This window comes from Castor canadensis, chromosome 7, assembly GCF_047511655.1.
Source record: "Castor canadensis chromosome 7, mCasCan1.hap1v2, whole genome shotgun sequence".
Taxonomy (NCBI): Eukaryota; Metazoa; Chordata; class Mammalia; order Rodentia; family Castoridae; genus Castor; species Castor canadensis.
In genome coordinates this window covers 6,509,147-6,527,803 of record NC_133392.1, presented here as the reverse complement: position 1 = coordinate 6,527,803, position 18,657 = coordinate 6,509,147, and the positions used below count along the sequence as shown (strand labels likewise).

Below are 18,657 nucleotides of genomic sequence, written 5' to 3'. Positions count from 1 at the left end.
TGACTTGCCAAAGAAAAGCATCCTCCGTCCCAAAGATGACCTAAGCTACATGAGAACAAAAGAATCACAGCACAAACTACTTAAAGCTTTACATAAACATGTGCCACTTCTGGAAACATCTACTTTGATCCAGTTCAGACTATTGTATAAGAACACTCTTTTCTTTTAATTATAATGGTGCCTGAAATATCTCACCATATGTTATGTGATAGCCATGCTTTCCTTCATTTCATATCTTCATGACCCTTTTCATGCTGAAATTTTTTTCTCGTTTCCTTTTGTCTTCTCTCAACAGACTAGAGACTCCCAACAGCAGGGAGTTTAGTGCTGGTCACTGCTATGTTCAAATCCTCTACAATGCTCTCTGGGTCCCAACAGGTGCTCAGTACATACTGATTAAAGAAGGACCACAAGGTCAGTATGCCATGCTACTGGCACTCTTTGATCTAGAAAACCAGAGAGCAAGAGCTTGAACAGAGGAGGAGTGAAGTTGTTTTGCTCTAGGTGTCTAACAATATTCACCCAATGTCTTACCTTTAGATCTTATACAAACATACATTTTTTCATTAATAATATAAGGAAGCATGCCTTTCAAAAGAAAGTTTACCCAGGACAACTTTATATCAATTTTTCTGATAAAAATTGGCCCAGAGGCAAATGTTTAGGTTTCCCAGGTGTTCAAAGGGATTGCCCAATGGATCTGCCCATTCCAGGTAAGATGGCAACTGCCCAATAATGTGGGATGAGAACTTCTTGTAGGAGCTGGTGTGCTCCTACAAAACAGGGTGCCTTGGAGCTGCACCTGAGGAAAGTGCATGCACAGGGCACTGTTTCTTTAGGTAGAGGGGAAACAGAATGCCCTACCTGATAAGCTGTGCGTTGTCATGGGATTTGCGAGGTAGAAGCTTCATCTTCCTCCAGTCTAGAAATTCATGCAGGCTGGTGAATGGGTCTTGGCTTATAGAGCATTTGTCAATGTCATTCCACACTTCCACACCCACCAACACTATCCGAATGTTCAGTGGTCTGTAAAACTGAGGAAAGCAGGCAACCTTGGGGGATCACATTGGTGAGAACTTAAAATGAAAATCACAACAGACTTTGTTGAGGTTCACTGACATAGGTGAGAACCACATCTTCTGTGTGCCTTTGTTCCTGTGGCATTAGAATGGAAGAAATATTTGCAGTACCAGACACAGTGATGTGTTAACTGGTCTCTCAAATGTTGATCAATAAATTTGGTATTAAAGTCATTGGCCCTTTTACTGTCCGCCTGAATTTGTACGCAAACACATACTTCAGGTGATTCACTGGTGATTTGAATGTGCACGTAGACATTACTGCTAAATGCTGCTAGCTAATATCCACTGTATGAAAAATGATGAGTGAATTAGCATCTTTCAGACACTTCAGCCAAGGACAATAACTTGTTTATTTGAAGCAAAAGTTTCTGCCTAGGATGCACTAAAAACGAATCTGTATAACTTTTCGTGAAAAGACTCAGCCTTGGCTGACACTGTCATATTCTGTTACACTACAGGCAACCTGGAAAGTTTAATTATATGAACAAGTCAATATCTTTCAGGATAATACAGGTCTAAGCCTAAAGGTTCCTTCTTCAGAAGCTTTATGACCGAAGTTAGCGCAGCACTGGCATCACAGGAAGGTCTGGTACATGAAACCCCTCCCTAGGGGCTTCTGACATACAGCATCAGGCGCTCTGCTCAGACTGCATCTTCTCATTCCCCTCCTGTCCTCTACCTTTAGGTGGTCATGACTTCGACCTACAGCCCATAATCCTGGGTCAGGGGAAAACACAAGTCTTCCGGTGGCTGAGGTGTGGGTTTGTCTTATATAAGCCTTGATGGGCGGGCAGGGTGAGTGGTCAGGGTAGATGTAGGGACTACCCACGGCCACCAACTGTCCCCTGTCCTAGATGCATCACATTTATAGAGAGATGGTGCTGAGGTCACAGCTGAAGGGCCAAGGACCTGGGGTCACCTCATTGCCTGTAAATCTTTCAATACCTGTGATGTACAGGGCGGCATGCAATGGAGAAAGTTCTCATCTTCTGAGACCCCAGGTAGCCAGGGAGAAAAATATGGCTAAGCAGCCAAGGCCAAACTCCAGCTGTGAGCAGGTTGTATTAGTCACTAGAACATCTGGCCAACAAGTAACCACGTCATGACAGCTCTGCATTTGAGAGCTAAACACCATTCCAATGCAGTGAGCTAAAGTACAAAGAACTCCCCAAGGCTGAGCATCTGACCTACGCTCTGACCCACAGGAGGCAGTCCTTGCTGTCCTTGCTGGTCCCCACAGTCATGTGGTGAGCACCGTGTCAGCAGAAGAACACAACTGGGACACAAACTGTGTCATAGGACACATGGATTGCAGAAGTCCAACTTTGTTTCTAACAGATAACAATAAATATTACATGAATAAGTTAACGAGACAATTACACAACCAAAATGTTGCCCAATAGTATGTTTTTAATCAAGAATTGCTTGACCTGTGGTATTTACTTGCAAGCTCCCAGTCCAAAGCTTCTCAAGCAAAATGAAGTTCCTGGAATGCCCTGACCTCTGCGCGCATGTGTTTGGCTGTGTCCTCTGCTCGATTATGTTGTCAGCTGTATCACATACAAAGGCCACTGTGGTCAGGAAACAGAAACTTAGGTGATCCAATGCCAATGTTATAGCAGCTGGCTAAGAGATGTCCCTAGCACCAGCCATTCTGGGTGGCTTCAAAGTTGTCATCTGAGAAGGGGACACTGCTTCCTTCCCAGGAGTCTTGAAAGGAAGTAGGAACTAAGGTCAGTTAACTAATCAGAGAGCTTTCCTTAAGAGTAAAGAGTTTATGTTTTCACCTATGAGCCCTGAAAAGTCAGTCACATGCCAGGCCAGCAGAATATGACACACAACCCTCCCTCCAAAATTAGTGCCACCCATGAATTACCATCATGGGTGCTGAACTCCAAAGGTTCTTCCACAGTTGCCTGTGGGTGCTTTTGGTTCTTGACAATGATAATGGCCACAGCTAACATGGCACGAGCACTGCCCTGTTCCAGGCTTGATTACAAAGTGCTTTCTGTGCCGTAGCCTAGTACTCAAAACAAGTCTATGAGTCACGAAATATTACTGTTCCGATTTTATACTCAGTCAAGACATTGAGGCTGGGAGGGGCCAGGTAAGTCACTCAAGACCTCAGCTGCATGACTGGGCTTGGACACAGGCAGGCTGACTCTGACAGCACAATTTGCACAACAAAGTAACACTGCCACCCTCGACCATAACTCATGGGCCTGTGCAGGACAAGTGGAGCCTGCTCAGCTTGGGGATCCCAGAATGTATGTGGATGCAGAGACACAGCTGAGAGACTCTCCTACTTATACACTAGCCTTGCTGTGGGCTAGGCCTGTCGTGATCAGACAGAAGAAAGATCAGGATGCTTTGGCCCTTGCTCAGCTGCTCAGAGGTCACCAAGAGGCTTGAGACATGGGGCACGTCGCCATTATTCCACTTGACTCTGACATAGCAGCCTGCCAAGCAATGGTGTGAACAGGAGATTCAGGGAAGGCTGGGATGGACAGCCACAAAGACTTTCTGGAAGGAGTGGAACTACAATGAGGGGGTAGAATTCCCTGGGGTTTTAGGAAGAACTGCATTCTTCAGGCAACTGTCTTGGGGGAGGTGAAGAAGGTAGTCACATGAGTGACAATGAATGAAGAAATTCAATACGGAGATGAGTCCTTTCAGACAGTCACTGAGGTTTGGCTTTAAAGACTTCACAGCTGGTGCCAACTTCTGGAAGAGTGAGGAGAGTGGGCTGGAGGGAAGGGTTAAAGAGGCACAGCTTCAGCATTTGTCTCCTAGGCAGGCCCACACTCTGCCATGCTGGCTGTGATGCAATCAGCCCCGTCTGGGGAGAGCACCTCAAGTTTGGCCAAGAAATACATGTCAGACATGCACTTGGTTTCACTTCCAGGGGGACTTCCTTAACATTTCAGAATGTCACCTTTGTCACTTCTTGGTCTTCCAATCTGGGATGTTCTTCTCTCGTTCCAAGCCTAGGCAGCCAAGCAGTTATTAATTTAGACTGGCCCAGCAGAGCCAAGATGTCAGCAAATGAGGAAGTGGCTATGAGGCCAAGACTCCCACATGTAGAATTGCAAAACTGAAATTTGGAGTGTTCAGAGTAGCCTGGGATGTCAGTCAACCAACTTAGATACACAGAATCACCTAAGGAGCCTGGGTAATCCCCACCAGGGTCTCTGTGGGCTGCTGGCAGTAGACAGAGACACCAGGGCTGGATGTATGTGTGTGCTCAGCAGATCAGTTCCGTCCCCAGAAACACAAGAACAGCCATGCTGGCACTCTCGACCCTGGTCCATCAGGACTTTTCTGAGGCCTTGTTCTTTAATTACCAGTGCATGTTGTTAACAAATCCCTGATTGCTCATTTTTGGTTTTGCAAACTAAAGCATGATAATAACCTAGGATAATACATAAAGACATATAAACAGAGAGCCGAACATAGCACTGTTTAAAATGGAGTTTCAGCAATCTCTAGTTTAGTTTAATATGGCTCGTCATTTCCTTTTATCTCCAAGGCCTAAAAGAAATCACACTCTCCTTTTTGCACAACCTGAGGCCTTCCAGACAACAGTCTGTCCTCCGCACCTTGGAATGGTGACCCGTGCTCTTATCTCAGATACAGAAATCTTCTATCTGTCTGTCAGTGCATCTCAGTCTTGTCCTGTGCTAGCCTTACTGGAGCACCCTGGACAATGTCTGTGCCAAGCCCCACCCCAGGCCAATCAGATCAGAAACCCTGGGCTGAGACTTGGGAATCACTATTTTAGAGAGTACACATCCAAACACAACTTCCTAAGGGTTTCTAACACCCAGCCTGGGCTGCAAGCCAGCTTTAACTCCTATACTGTTCTTGACAGATTTTCTAGAATCTAACCTTCACCCTCCCGTTCCCAAAGGACTCACTCCTTACCAAGATTTTCCTGCTTTGGCTTGACTGTGTGATAAAATCTCACTTGCCAAGAGTTGCTACTGAAAACACATCAAAAAGCATGGGTTGCCCATGAGTTTGACCTGCCTCAAGGATCCAGTAGACAAAGGCAATACCGTCCCATGATATCAACAGCCATTGTGTTTTTCTGATTGTCAGAAAGTTCTATCTGGCCATTGCTTCTCTCTGAGTGTCAAGCCAGGTCTCTGACTGCTTAGAGTGCCCCACAAAATCCCCGAGGTTCTAAAGCATTGTCCACCTGCCCCTCCACCACTTCTTGCCATCATTTAGACTCCCTGGCCTCTGTTTCTGCTTGGTCACAGGGTCCTGGGATCCACAGCAAGTGGTATGGAGTCAAGGCCAAGCCCTTGCTGGGGTCAGAGAGAGGTGGGCCCATTCCTGGTCTTGTCCTTTAATACTGCTTGAACATATGCAAATTCTAAGCTCTGCAAACCTCAGCTTCCTCTGCCATAAAAAATGGGAGCAGTACAGTACTTTCCTGAGTACTATGCTCCCAGCTCCCAGCTAAGGGATTTGCTTGTGCTAAAAAACACTGATCAGTAGCCATGTCCCTCATACATCTCTAAGTCCTTGTCCTCTTCCCCTCCTGCCCCCACTTCTCCTGCCTGGGTCAGGCACTTGTCACTTCTATGCAATAGCTCCTAGCAGCCCACCTGTCAGCAGCTCCTCCTCCACACTAACTGCAAGGATGTCTTTGTATCTTCCTGTGCTTCTCTTCCCTGCTTAAAAACATCCATTGGATGTAGAATAAAACCGATATGGCTTTGTAGGGCCTTGGGGCCTTCGGCAGCATGATCCTCTCAGCTTCATTTTGCAGCTGCCCTGACTGCATGTGCATATATTCACACACAAACACAAGCACACAAATGCATGTGCATACATGTACACACAAATGCACACATTGCGCACACACGGACATGCATATGTGCATTCATGAACACACACACACACAGAGGAACATGTGTGTGCCCACAAGTGTGCACACACATACATTCTCTTTAGTCATAAGGAACTGTTTGCCACTGCCAGACGTATGGGATGCAGGCCAGGCACTGTCCTGCTCTGCTGCTGGTGGAGATGCACACCCCCTTTCACCTTTCAGGATCCCTTCCCAAAAAACTCCCCCTGAAGTCAGAAGAAAGCGAGTGGGTCTCTTCTGCATCCCCAAAGACCTCGATTCATGGCATTTCTGCAGGGGCTGTCAGCTGGGACCATGTTCTGTGGCTTGTATGTCTGCCTCCCTACAATGCTGTGACTTCGAGTGGAAGAACCACATCTGATTCTTTCTGAATTTTTGATGTAGAGAGCATAGTGTAGGGCAGAAAGGCTTGTAGAAGAGAGGCACGTTTTTGGAAGGGTCTTTGCCTTTACTTTCCTGAAAACTGAGAAATTCAATGAGAATATAATGGGATTGCTTGGAAAGAAGGCTACAGTGAGGCACCCTCACAAACCATGCTGTGCAAAAGGTGAGCATGTTGGAGGAGCTGGGCTTGAGTCACTCTGCAATGCCCAGTGTCCTTACAGGCAGGAGACACAGAGCTGTTGGTCTGTGGTTGCCAGCCGGGGTGCATGTGAGAATCACTGGAGAGCTTCTGGAAGCACTGAGGTCCAGGCCCCACCCCAGCACATAAGCAGTTCCCCAGGCAGAGCCAAGATGCAGGCCAGTGTGAGAAGTCCTATTTTCACAGAGCCATCAGCCCTAAACAGGCCAGGTTCTGTCCCATAGGAGGTGTCAGTGGAGGTCAGGGGCTTTACACAGGCAGAATCACCATTTCCGTGGAAGGAGCAGTTTGTGAGCAAATATCCCCAGGTGGGGACCAGATTTCCATGGATCTTCCTGCCAGGAACTCGTCTTTGTGAAAGGCAGGTTTCCAAGTTGTTCTCAGTGAGGGATTCTCTAGTAGTTCATTGTCGTGGTTTGGATACGAAGTGTCTCCTAAAGACTCGTGTGTTGAAGGATTGGTCCCCAGGCAGTGGACCCAATCAAGAGATGCTTGATGGAGTCATAATATGACAGCACTGTTGGGAAGCAGGGCCTAGTCGGAGGAAGGATGTAACTGTGGGCATACCCTGGAGAGGTGTACCTGCCTCTGGGCCCCTTCCTGTCTGTCTCTGTCTCCTGTTCACCATGAGGTGGGCAGCTTTTCTCCATCAGACCCTCTGTGCCATGATGGTTTGCATCACTTCAGGCCCAAAGCAATGGAGCCAGCTACCCTTGGGCTGAGAACTCTGAAACTATGAGTCAAACAAAATCTTCTTTAAGTTGTTTCTCTCACCAGGAGGTGTGAGATAATGTTTACACAAATAATGTAAGTAAATGTAAAATTGATAAAATAAAAATTTAAAAAGTTGTTTCTCTCAGAAATTTGTCATGATGAAAAACTGACAAACACACTGGACTGAATTGAAAGCCAATTCCTGTGCTCTTGAACAGTGGAGCCTGTGCATCCCTTATGGATGACAGTTGGCCTGCAGAGCCACACTGGCACAGGGCAGGTTGCGCTGATGGGATCATCTATGGGACACTAGGGCTTGGGAGTTCTCAACAGGGTCCCGTACACTCCATAGGGGTTTGGGATCTAAAATGTTTGGGATCAGGAATGTTGGGAGTCCAACATTCCTGTAGGCTAGAACTCTGGTTGGCTAGAAGACAGCCTGGAAGAAGCTGTGACCCCAAGGCCACCATAGTCCAGACAACCACAGGCTGGAATCTCTTGAAGTGACCCAGGACCTGAGAACCCCATATTCAGAGGACAGGACACTCCGAGTTCCAGCCCAGGATCTTGAGGCAGAACTTGGTCTCTCTGCTTCAGCTCTCAACCTCATTTCCATGATTAGAGTGATTTAATTATCTTGAAAAGAACTTACCTTGTCAACGTGATTAGCGACCTCTATTAATCTCTGTTTAACTTTTTCCAGATCTTTTCCTTGCCTCTGAAACTTAACAATTTTAAACGTCAGCATTAATAACGGCAAGAATATCAATCAAGTCTCATCTTCGCAGCTCCTCAAATGTGAAGTTTTGGGCTTTTGTAAAATGCTTGGGATCCTGCATGTTTAGGGTGAAGCAGGCTTTCACCCCACTTAGCAATTTCCCCAGTTGGGGACTGCCTGAAATTCCCTGAAACTTGCCCAGCTAAGTGCTCAGAAGACAGTAAGTTCTGCAATTTTTGCAGCCTCGTGAATGACAGAGGCAGTGACATGTTTTGGCAAAAAGAAAAAGGACAACCAGAAGGCAGTCCAAAGCCACTTTTCATGTCACCGACTTGATGTCATCTTCCTGAGAAATCTTCGTTATATTCATTTTTTCAAATTAAATAGTAAAAGCAATAGAGGCTTGTGGCAACATGTCAGATGATACAGAAGAGATTGGATAAAAAGTTAATAAATTCCCCACTCTCTTCTCTAATCTCACTTTCCCAGATGAGAATAATTTTCTGAAAAGTTGTCAAACCTCTTTAATGCATGCATGTTCCCTGGTTCATAATACATCAATGAGACAATAGATAAATGCCGTGAAGATAATCTACATGAAAACCAAGTCAACATTAATTAAAAGAAAAAACTGACACAGTACCAAGCCATATTTCAACAGGGTGGCATTTCTCTGCCATGTCTATAACCTTCGTTCATTCATTTGTTCATTCATTCATTCTGGTTTAGGACATGTCATACATTATAAAAACTTAACTTTCCCCCAAATGTTTTAGAATACAGTCTAAAGCCATTCATCATTTCTCCCAAATAATTCTTTTTTAGAGAGCTTAGCTACAGAGAAGCTGTGTTTTTTTCTCCCCTGTAGGTTTTGCTATTATTTTATAACCTCAGATACATTTTTAAGATTCTATATTTACTAAAATCAGAAAATCCCTTTTCAATTTTTTTTTGTGATACATTGAAAAAAGGATAGGCAATGGTAAAGCAAGTAATAACTTGCTGAACCTTTCCTTCTTTTTCTTTTTTAAAACAAGCACACTGAGAAATTCCACCAAGTCCTTACCTCTCGGTTATCAGCAACAATAACCAGCTCGACGTACTTGGTCATCTTGAGGGTTTCTCTTTTATGCTGCCAAAAGCAAATGTGAACTTAATTTTCCTTAATGCTTCTATGGTGCTTCCAGAAAACTGTCAACTTCTCTCAGTCCAGCTACGAGCAGGGGGAGACTCCCCACCGGGCTCCAGCCCACCTGGAAGTGACCCCCAATCTGACCATCTTTTAGTGAAGCTGTTTCTATTTCTACTTAGTAAATACTAAAAAGGAATTTAACCTTCTTGCTGAGTTATCAATTTGTATTATCAGAAGTAGTCAAGGTCATTATTAAACAAAATGAGCTCATTAACAAAAGAGAAAACAAAACGAAAAACCTCAAAACTCTTTCTAGAAGAAGAGCTTCCAACCACACATAGGGCATGAGGTCACCAGAGACCGGACTGGCATCCAGCGTGTCCTGGGTGTTTCCATCACCTTTGGGGCCCAGAAGTACCTGCTCTGTGATGTGAGAAATGCAGAGGAGAGGACCCTTTGAAAAGGAGCTGTGTGATCCTCGGGGCACACACCGAGGAGCCCTTCCCAGGGGCTCAGGTCTTAAGACTGATCCTTTAAAAGTCTAGCTTAGAGGCCCTGGAAGACTGGGCGGGGGTGGTCTGGAAAAAGGGGAGCAGCCAGCCTGATGACTAGAGAGGCAAAGAGATGCTGGGAGGCAAAGCAGAGAAAGCATAAAGCGACAGCTGAAAACAGAAGCCCGGAGAGTTGGGATTGGTGAGTGGAACAGTCGTAATCAACAGGAAGGTGCCGGGCTTGGGGGTGTTCAGTGTGGAAATGCGGATCGCAATCTAGGCAGCCTCCGAAGTAGGTTGAAGTGGGTTACATTTTAATCAAGCTGCATCCGCAGCCTTCCATAGATTACGAGGAGGATCCCAAAGGCATTTTTAGGAGAAAGAAAGCAATTCATGGAGGGTGGTCCCCAAAAGCAAACACTAAAAACAAAAGGCAAAGCCTCCTGTTTCTGCAATAACACGCCGGCAGAGGAAGTGGGGGCTGAATTGGTCTCTGGTCCTCCTGCCTGAAATTGCTGGTTTATGACTTAAGCACACACTGCTTATGCTGAAAACTGGCATGTTTTGTCTCTTTAGAGACAAAAGCAAAAGGGACCAGAGCAGGCTTTGAATCAAAGTGCCAGTCACATAATCCTCAGGGAAACAGCTCTTAAAAAACAATTCCCCGTCAGTTCGGGATCTTCCCAACGGATCTTTACAAGAAAAATGTTTGTATTAGAGTGGTGTTCCTGCTTGCTGTCCAGCTGTGCCGATTCAAGAATCTAGGTGTCCCTGAAGGACTCTGCAAAGCTCTTGGAGGAAGGGAAAATTTAGAGCACTATGAAAGGAAGATTTTCTCATGCTTTTACAACGATGCAAGGAAAAAAAGGCAAGCTTTCACTCTATTTCCAGGCAGGCTGTATGGTGATAACTACAGATTTATAAAGGAAAAAAATTCACTCCTGTGGTGCCCACGTGTGCTCACAAAATGAGACACTTTCTCACTTTGGAAAGTGTGAAGGTCTTGCCCCTGTTCCTTACTGAGGGATCAAAGAAGCAGAAATCGCTTTTGCCCATGAACAACCATGAACAAATTCACGAATTATGTGGAAGGAAATATAGGTCTGGAAATGAAGAAATAAACCCATCTCCCATCGAAAATCTCATTGAAAGGGTTCTGGTTGTTTATACATTTATACTTTTCAGACTGCAGAAGGCGAAATCAACGGCCAGAGACTACTTCCAACTGGCCTTGGATCATCATTTAGAAAATACACAATTCCAGATAATGAAAACAAACACATGAACACAATTTTCCTGTCTCTGCAGTTTTCAGAGAAGTTCACATTTTCTCATGAATTCAGAGAACTGCAAGCTCAGAGAAGTTTAACCGCACCATAATGAAAAGCCACAGGGGAGTGGCCGACTCGCTGCCCTAGAGAGAGGCTTAAATTACCTCCACATGATTTCCACCTATCTAGGCTGTCCGGTTTATAAAAAATCTTATTTTTAATTTGTGATATGAAGAGCAATACTTGAATCTGGGTTGCTTGACTGAATTCTTACTTTTGGGTTTATGAATAAAAGCTCACCCTTAAAAAGGCCTCTGAAAATCTACCCTTCCCCCCATCCTTGCTCCAAGGTGGGGACAGAGGCATTCTTGCAGACTTGGTCAAGAGGGGACCAGTTCCTGGACTCTCAAAGTCATCACAGCCAAGTTCCCAGAGACACACTATCTCCAAATTGCCTGCCATGAACTCTGACACAGAGAACTCAAGTTAGGAACGCAAGCCGAGAGGAGGTTACTGTGCATTTCCACTGCAATCCTTTCTTCATATGTCAGACTGTTTGCACAGCATTCAGTCACCCCCTGGCATCTACTGGGAGCCCCTGGAAGCCAGGTGCTGACCAAATGACCAAGGTCACTGCTTGTATGAAACTCACCTTCTAGGGGTGTGTGTGTGTGGAGGGGAGATGGAGCAATAATAAAGAATCAACAGAATTAAAACATAGTCTGTGAGAAGTGCTATACAGGAAACAAATAGGTTCTACAACCAGGGTAGCAGTGGTGGTGGGGAGAGCTAAGTGAGCTGAGAGCTGAAGGATGAGGAACATCTCTTGTGTTCCCAAGAGATGGAAGGACCACAGCAGAAGTCCCGAGCTGGGGTAAGTCTGGAGGGTGGCAGCCACAGGCAGGATGCGGGTGGGGATGGGGACAGGGTATAGGGCAAGGAGGTTTAATGATAGTCTAATAACTGGACCAGTGAAGTCCTTGAATGTGAGGTTTAAAAGCTAGCTTCTGGAACCGCCTGCTGTGAGTACTCTGAGGGGTCTGCCTACTTCTACCTCAAAGAGCTGCAGATGGCTTGGGGCAGGAGTGATGGAGATGGCGGAGATCTGGGAAGATATGCAGGTCAGATGTGCTCTAACCTGGCAGCAGCAAAACAACTGCAGCAATAGTCCCAGGGCTGGCAAGATCAGTACACGGGATGGATTATCTCCCGAGCAAGGAAGAATCATTAACGGCTCAATTCCATGCCCAGCTCTAAGGTCACTGATGCCTAGGGACAAGTGGTACAAGTGGTGCCTGCCCTTCGCTATGAAGCTATCTCTACCACTTGACTGTGACATGCATGGGGACAGTACAGATGAACACGTCCACATGGGACCCTGACTCTAAGGCCTGGCTAATGTGTGGACCAGCAGAACTAACAGGAAATGATCCCATACAACAGAAGAGTGTATCGGGCTGAGTCCTGAGGCCAAATGGGAAGTAGTGGACTTGAATTCAAAAAGCCATTGGCACAGGGAGCTCTGCTATTTCTTTATCTAGAGTGTTCATGGATTTGAGACTCAACAGGAATGCACACCTGGAAACATGGAGCCTCAGCTCGCACTGGCAGACATTCAGAGCCCAGGAGGTGGTGCTGTGTCTCTGTGTCCACCCTCCCCATGCTTAGAAAGCAGCCATAGCAGAAAGAGAACTTGATCTGGTCTCTTAGGGATGGTATGGAGGTAAGGATGATTGTGTCGGAGGGAAATTAAATATGCCCGCCAAAATTAATGAGTGGTTCTGACCAGTTCTCAAGATTTAACTACACACTCTGCATACACTATGCATTACCATTATGGCTAAGATGGCCACCGTCCTGAGGCTCCTACCAAACAGATATCTGGAAACACAAGGCCACCTGAAAACATAAGCAAGGGGACCAGTCCATCTCAGCACAGCTGCATGGAGGACACCAGCAGCATCTCCCTGCCTTGCTGTCCTCTGTGTACCCAGAAGCTCATGCAAACATTTCTTCCCAGAGAAGGCAGCAATATCTGTATCTGACTCATAATTATCCATGCTAGTGGAGGGGAACAATGGTAGAGGTCATCGTGAAAGAAAGGAAAATTCAACAATAATTTCCATTGCTTTTGGGATGTGTTATTTGATTTTCTTTAGTATAAGATTTAGTCTTTGCCTCCCTTATAGAGCTCACTCAGGTGGTATTCAAATTCATTTCCATTCTTAAATGCGTAGCCAATGGAGAGGGAAGGAGTTCATGCAGGTGAGCAGAGAGCAGGAGCACTTAAAATCCTTGGAGGAGAGCAGGCTGTGAAGTTCCTGTCTCTCTGTGCCCTTTCAGAAGTGACTTGGGCTCTCACTAAACCCTAATGTAGAGCCTTGTAAAAATGACAAGCAATAGCTCAGGTCTATACTGTAGCTGGTGTATACGATGAGCGTAGATTGATTCCTGACACTCGGTGAAGAAAGACGCCGTGTGTGTCTGCACACCCATCTCTGCGACAGTGAACATTTGATGGGGCAGGACAATGCTGGGTAAGGGACGTGTGACCTCTCCGCTGCATGAGCAAAAACTAGCCGCAGCTATGTTGAATTTTTTTTTTTTAGTATAAAATAGAGGGAGCGTAAGTGAGGCAAGTAAACACCATATAACTCTAATATGTGCCTTTCATATTTATCATAGGTGTTTTCCAGAACGATCTTCTAAGTAATTCCAATTCCTAAGTATTCCACTTATTTGAAAATTATTTTTTGTACCATTTGCATTATACACACACACACGGTTGAGGTCGAGGATGTGTTCTATTGTGCAGAAACGATCCCAACTATTTCTAGAACTCAAAAGGGCATCCCTGCCTGCCTTTTTCAATTTAAAGGTTCATTTACACTTCAATGTGCATTATTAACAGAACGGGCTCTCCCCATTTCTCTACAAGTTGAAATGACTGGAAATTACTGTGCCAATCATGGTTTTACAAAACTGTATGTTTAAAGAATTAAAAAATGGTTGGCAAGTACAGATGAAGTTTGTACTTCGAAATGAAATGGCAAAAATACTTGAGTGTCATTTAAGCTGTCAGGTTATAAATTGCATTATGGGGATAACAGGTGTCCAGCAAGGTGTTCAAAGCCAAGAACCTGTAAAACAAAATGTGTGCTCGTTTATGACTGCGGGAGCCACAGCTAATCGCATCTCAGCCGAGCTCCAGAGTCAAAGGCAAACACGTTTGAAGAGTAAAATAAACATGTGTGGGACTGTGGAGGCAGGTCTCTGTGATCCTGCCTCTTAAATCTGTCCGTCAGGAGGGGTCGGGGCAGGGGGCAGGGGGTAGGGGGAATGCAGAATGGAACCTTCCTGAGTGACTGTGGCTACTGGTGGGTATATATGTAAGCTCTGCTCCCTGGGGTTCAGAGTCAACTCCCCAACCGCTTCTACATCAGTGTCAAGGTGAGCCACAGTTCCTGATGGGAGAGCTCTCCCTTCCTGGGATGGGGCGGAACAAGACAGGGAGGATTTGAGCATCTGCCATAGGAAATCTTGGGACTCCCCACGTTAGTAGGGAGGTTAGAAAACTATCACTGAAAGAACACGTGTAAAATTAGGGGAGTCAGACCTGAGCTAGTTTGGTTAGGGGAACAGACACCTATTCCCAGGTATGAAGGCAGTCCTAGGTATGAGAAACTGCTCAAATTTAGAAAAGGATTTCAAATGAACCAAGAATAATGTTCATGGAGTGTAAAATGTTAAGCAGTGATCTAAACAAATTAAAGTGAAGAAAGATAAAATGCATTCAGAGAGACATGAAGAGCACATTCCAGACAGTGGATGTTCTTAGCATGAGTGATATCCCATGCTTGACTTTAAAAAAAAAAGAATTTCTTGTCAGCTGAGGAACATGAAAGTCAAGACATTAAAAAAAAATCAGGAAATTGTTGATCATTTCCTCTCTGGTTGAGCTCATTTAAATTTAGGGCCCCCAAAATAGTGGTGAAGACCCCTTTAGTTCTTGCTAACAGTGCTCTGCTGTGGGCTTTGGGCTTTGTAGTCCACACAGTGAATAGGCCACTGTCAGGGCAAAAGTTTTCTGGGTTCCCTCAGGGAGGGAAGTCCAATTGTAAGGCAGACTCCACTGGCACATAACTCTTTTCAGTGTTATGGCAGAAGGAAACCTTTTGTGAACAGAGCCTGGAGCAGGTAGGTGGCCAGACTGCTCTCAGTCCCGGGTGTGGCGATGACAGGTGTTTGCAGTGTGGCCAGGGTGTGAGAGCGACTCCTTAGGCAGACCACAGGGACAGGGACTCAGTGCATCTCTGCACAAGCAGCTGGGCAAAGAGTGAGCACTACCTGCACGCTATTGAGAGACCCTTACTGTAGGACAGATGGCAAATGAAGAAACTGCCCAGTGCTGTTTCTCAAAAGCTGCCAGAGAGTGGGTCAGGGTTTGCCTTGATGGGGTCCAACCCTGGGCCTAGCTCATTGTATGTGCTCACAGAATATTTGAGGAATGGTCACCTTGCCATCCCTGACCCTGGTGATGTCATTTTACTCAGCATGTGATTATGTCTGTCACCAGATGTCCGTGCTCCTGCTCGGTGGGGATTCCCTTTCCCTAGACCCAGCAAACAGCAGCAAAACTGCCCCGAGCCCCCCAGCACTGGGTGTCCATGCCTCGAGCCCCCAGCTGCCTAGAAACACGAGCTTGGGTTTCTTTCTTACCCTTCTGTCCCGCATCTGAGAGGGTGCAGGAGACACGTAGTCCACAGGGACGTGTGGCACATTGTGGTGTGAACCACATGACCCCCAGACACTCTGCAGGTTCTTTGCTGGGAAGAGTTTGTATCTGTTGGTGGCATTTTTCATGGGTTCTAAGATGTAGGTCTTATTTTCAAACATAATAAGTCCCCTGTTGAAAAAAGAAATAAGAATGAATATTTTTTTAAAGGATAGATCCTTGTTTATGGCTAAGACGCTTAATGAGGGAGAGAATAAAGGAGAAATGTCAATTTATCTCTATATTCAGGCTTTATTAGGAAAGGACGGTCCTGTGCCATGTGTTTGCACTGATTCACTTTGCAAGGCTTTTAGAAAGCAAGTTTGAGGATGTTTTGCTTGAAATATTTTATGGCAAAGAATAGATTGCATTGTGCCTTTCTGGTTTTTTTTTTTTTCTTCTTTCTTTCTTAAGTCTCAAAGATACATTGCTTGGAAGAAGAGTCCAGAGAAAAGATGTCTCCTTGCCATAACTATATCTGATTCAGCAGACCCAACTCAGAAGGGAAATCATCCTTTTCTTTTTTAAAGAAAATTCTTATTTCAGATCAGGATATTACTTGTACTGATCATACATATTTCCTAAGTATTTGAACAGAGTCAGATACAGGATGTGTGCAAATGTATATATTTATATATTTTTATTTATTTAATTTGTGAGAGATGCTCAAATGAAAGGGCAGATCTAAATAATGAAAGTGTTTGAACTGTTCCTTGGAGGGTAAGGTGTCTGGCTCTAGACCAGTGGACAGCTCTTTACAGAGCTGGGCCCCATCGTGAGATGCCTCAGTCACACAGCTGAGAAGGTGTCCTCGGGAGTCCAGCAGCTCCAGGTTTAAGTTCTAGCTCTGCCATTTATTAGCTGTGTGATCTTGATCTCAATGAACCTTGGCTTCTTCACCTGCACAATGGGGACAATAGTAGCTACCTCTCAAGGTGACTATGCCATCCGGTGAGAACTTTTGGCCCAGTGGAGGACCCGGTCAGTGTTTAATGGTGGCATCTCTCTTGATTACTGAAAGGCTGATCTTCATGTGTTATTGCAAAGACTGACAATTTTCGGGAAGTCCTCTGCTTTGTTAACACATCTACCCATAGGAGTACAGGCCATCTGTGTCTCCCCAGCATGAAATACAACATTCATAAGATAAACACACTTCTGGGATTGACAATAACAAAGGCAGAACTCTTTGAACCACCATTTTGGTTTGGGAATAAACACACAGATTAAAAAAAAAAAAGAACAAATTTCCTAAACACTCTAACTTGCAGAGCCAGAGAGGGCATTCAGCCATGCACTATGACCTTTGTCTGACCTTGTGGAGCTCAGAACTGAGCCCTGATTCCATTAAGGAAATGAGCAGTTGCCCTGAGGGTATCAGCTTCCTTCAAGTGATAGGGAACATTGGCTTGAATGTTGGTTTTCATTTCTCTATTTCCCAATGTGGGATATAACAAAGTACTTTAATTTAAAATTTCGGCGTCTTCTTGATGCCGAAAGAGAGATTTTCTGGGAGAAATGACAGTTTGGTCCATTGACAGAGAACTGAATCACACACATCCACCATCTAGCACCTTCTATTACTCAGCAAGGCGCCTCTGCACTGGAGAGCCACATTTTCATCACAATTCATCTCCCTGTAAACAGACTCTCCCCCCACAGGGACTCAGCCCTTTTTGAGACAGGAACCTCCTTAGACTCCACCAGAATGATTCAGGCACATATTATGTATTAACCACAGAATTCTTTTTCAGATTATGTTAGCAGATTCAGGACTGAGGATGAGGCTCACAGACTCCAGATTCAGGGCCTTAGTTCTGATGCACAATTAATATTTGAGAACACCTTTCACCCTGAAGAAATAAGCTTGCCTCAAACAATCTGAGCTTGTTTCCAAAGCAGGGACTGTGGAAGGTGCTCTGAGGTCATTCATTACCGCTCATCTGTTTGTTCAGTCATTCACTCATCCTCTGCTTATTGATGGCCTACCAACAAGGTGACTGTTTGAACCACTGTTAAGTTTGAATGAAAGACTGAATTTGTATACTCAAATGTGATGGAAGAAAGAAGTTTGAATCGATCAGTTAGTTACTTATCTCTTTTCAACTCTTTTGATTCAACTGGTCCATTCACCAATCCTTTTTGGGGAGGTATTGTAGGCAGAAGAAAGAGAATGAACACGTTTGGGATGCTTGTACTCTGATGACAAGGACAGCACCCAGACAGGGAGCAGTGAGACATCAGCAGCCAGCTATGCTGTACATTACCAAGGATCAGAGCTCTTAACTCTTCAATGAATGGGGACCCAATATGGTTTGGAGTAACCAAAGAATTGCTGACTCTTTTTAAATTCCACAGATTGATTAAAAGTCACTGTATGTAGCTATTCTCTTTCCCTCCAAGTAAGCAACTCAAGTATCTCTAAGTCAATCATTTAGGCTTGACTCTGTCATGCACTCTGTGCTGTGGCTTGTGCCTTTCCTTGAGCTGTTCTTTATGAAATAAAATTGACATTTCTACACTTAGAATGGGTGATGAGGATGTTTGTTAATGTTGACTTTGAGAAGCCTAATTTTTAAGAAAGAGAACTTTAAAACACAGGCAAGGAAGACAGGAGAAGTGAAAACACTGAGGGGGGTAAATATAGATTTGTTAGAAAATGGAATTTCCTACCCTAAAAAGAAAATGGTACCAACAATTCATTTTCCATTGCAACCCTTTTTTATATTGCATTGATTTAAATATGCTGGCAACCTATAGTAAAAGATGTCACCATGCTCTAATCATGAGAAACTGCTGAAAAAGTTTTTCTACTTAGTGAAAAATTTCTAGAAAATTGTTACTTGGTCATAAAAATGTTCTTGCATCTCCTTTTATCTTTTGAGTCATCCAAAGGCCAGATGTTGAAAAACGGGGGTGAAGGCCTTCCCTTTGCACCACACAATTGGCAGCCTATGTACAGCATAATTGAATAATTGCTTTGGACTATCTTGAGTATAATTAATCATTT

The 18,657-nt window shown here is 44.7% G+C and overlaps 1 protein-coding gene across 2 annotated transcripts in view; it reads right to left on the bottom strand.

The window, feature by feature from the left end:
• The window catches only part of Adam12 (ADAM metallopeptidase domain 12), a 332,872-nt gene that overhangs the window by 79,888 nt on the left and 234,327 nt on the right, over window positions 1-18,657 (bottom strand). Inside the window, exons 6-9 of one of the 2 annotated variants that reach the window (XM_074078071.1) lie at window positions 15,593-15,779; window positions 9,046-9,111; window positions 7,914-7,985; window positions 865-1,034 (exon numbers count right to left, since the gene is read on the bottom strand). In XM_074078071.1, coding sequence (XP_073934172.1) covers window positions 865-1,034; window positions 7,914-7,985; window positions 9,046-9,111; window positions 15,593-15,779 — 495 coding nt within the window. The remainder of the gene's footprint in view (window positions 1-864; window positions 1,035-7,913; window positions 7,986-9,045; window positions 9,112-15,592; window positions 15,780-18,657) is intronic. The other variant, XM_074078072.1, reaches the window with a different exon arrangement.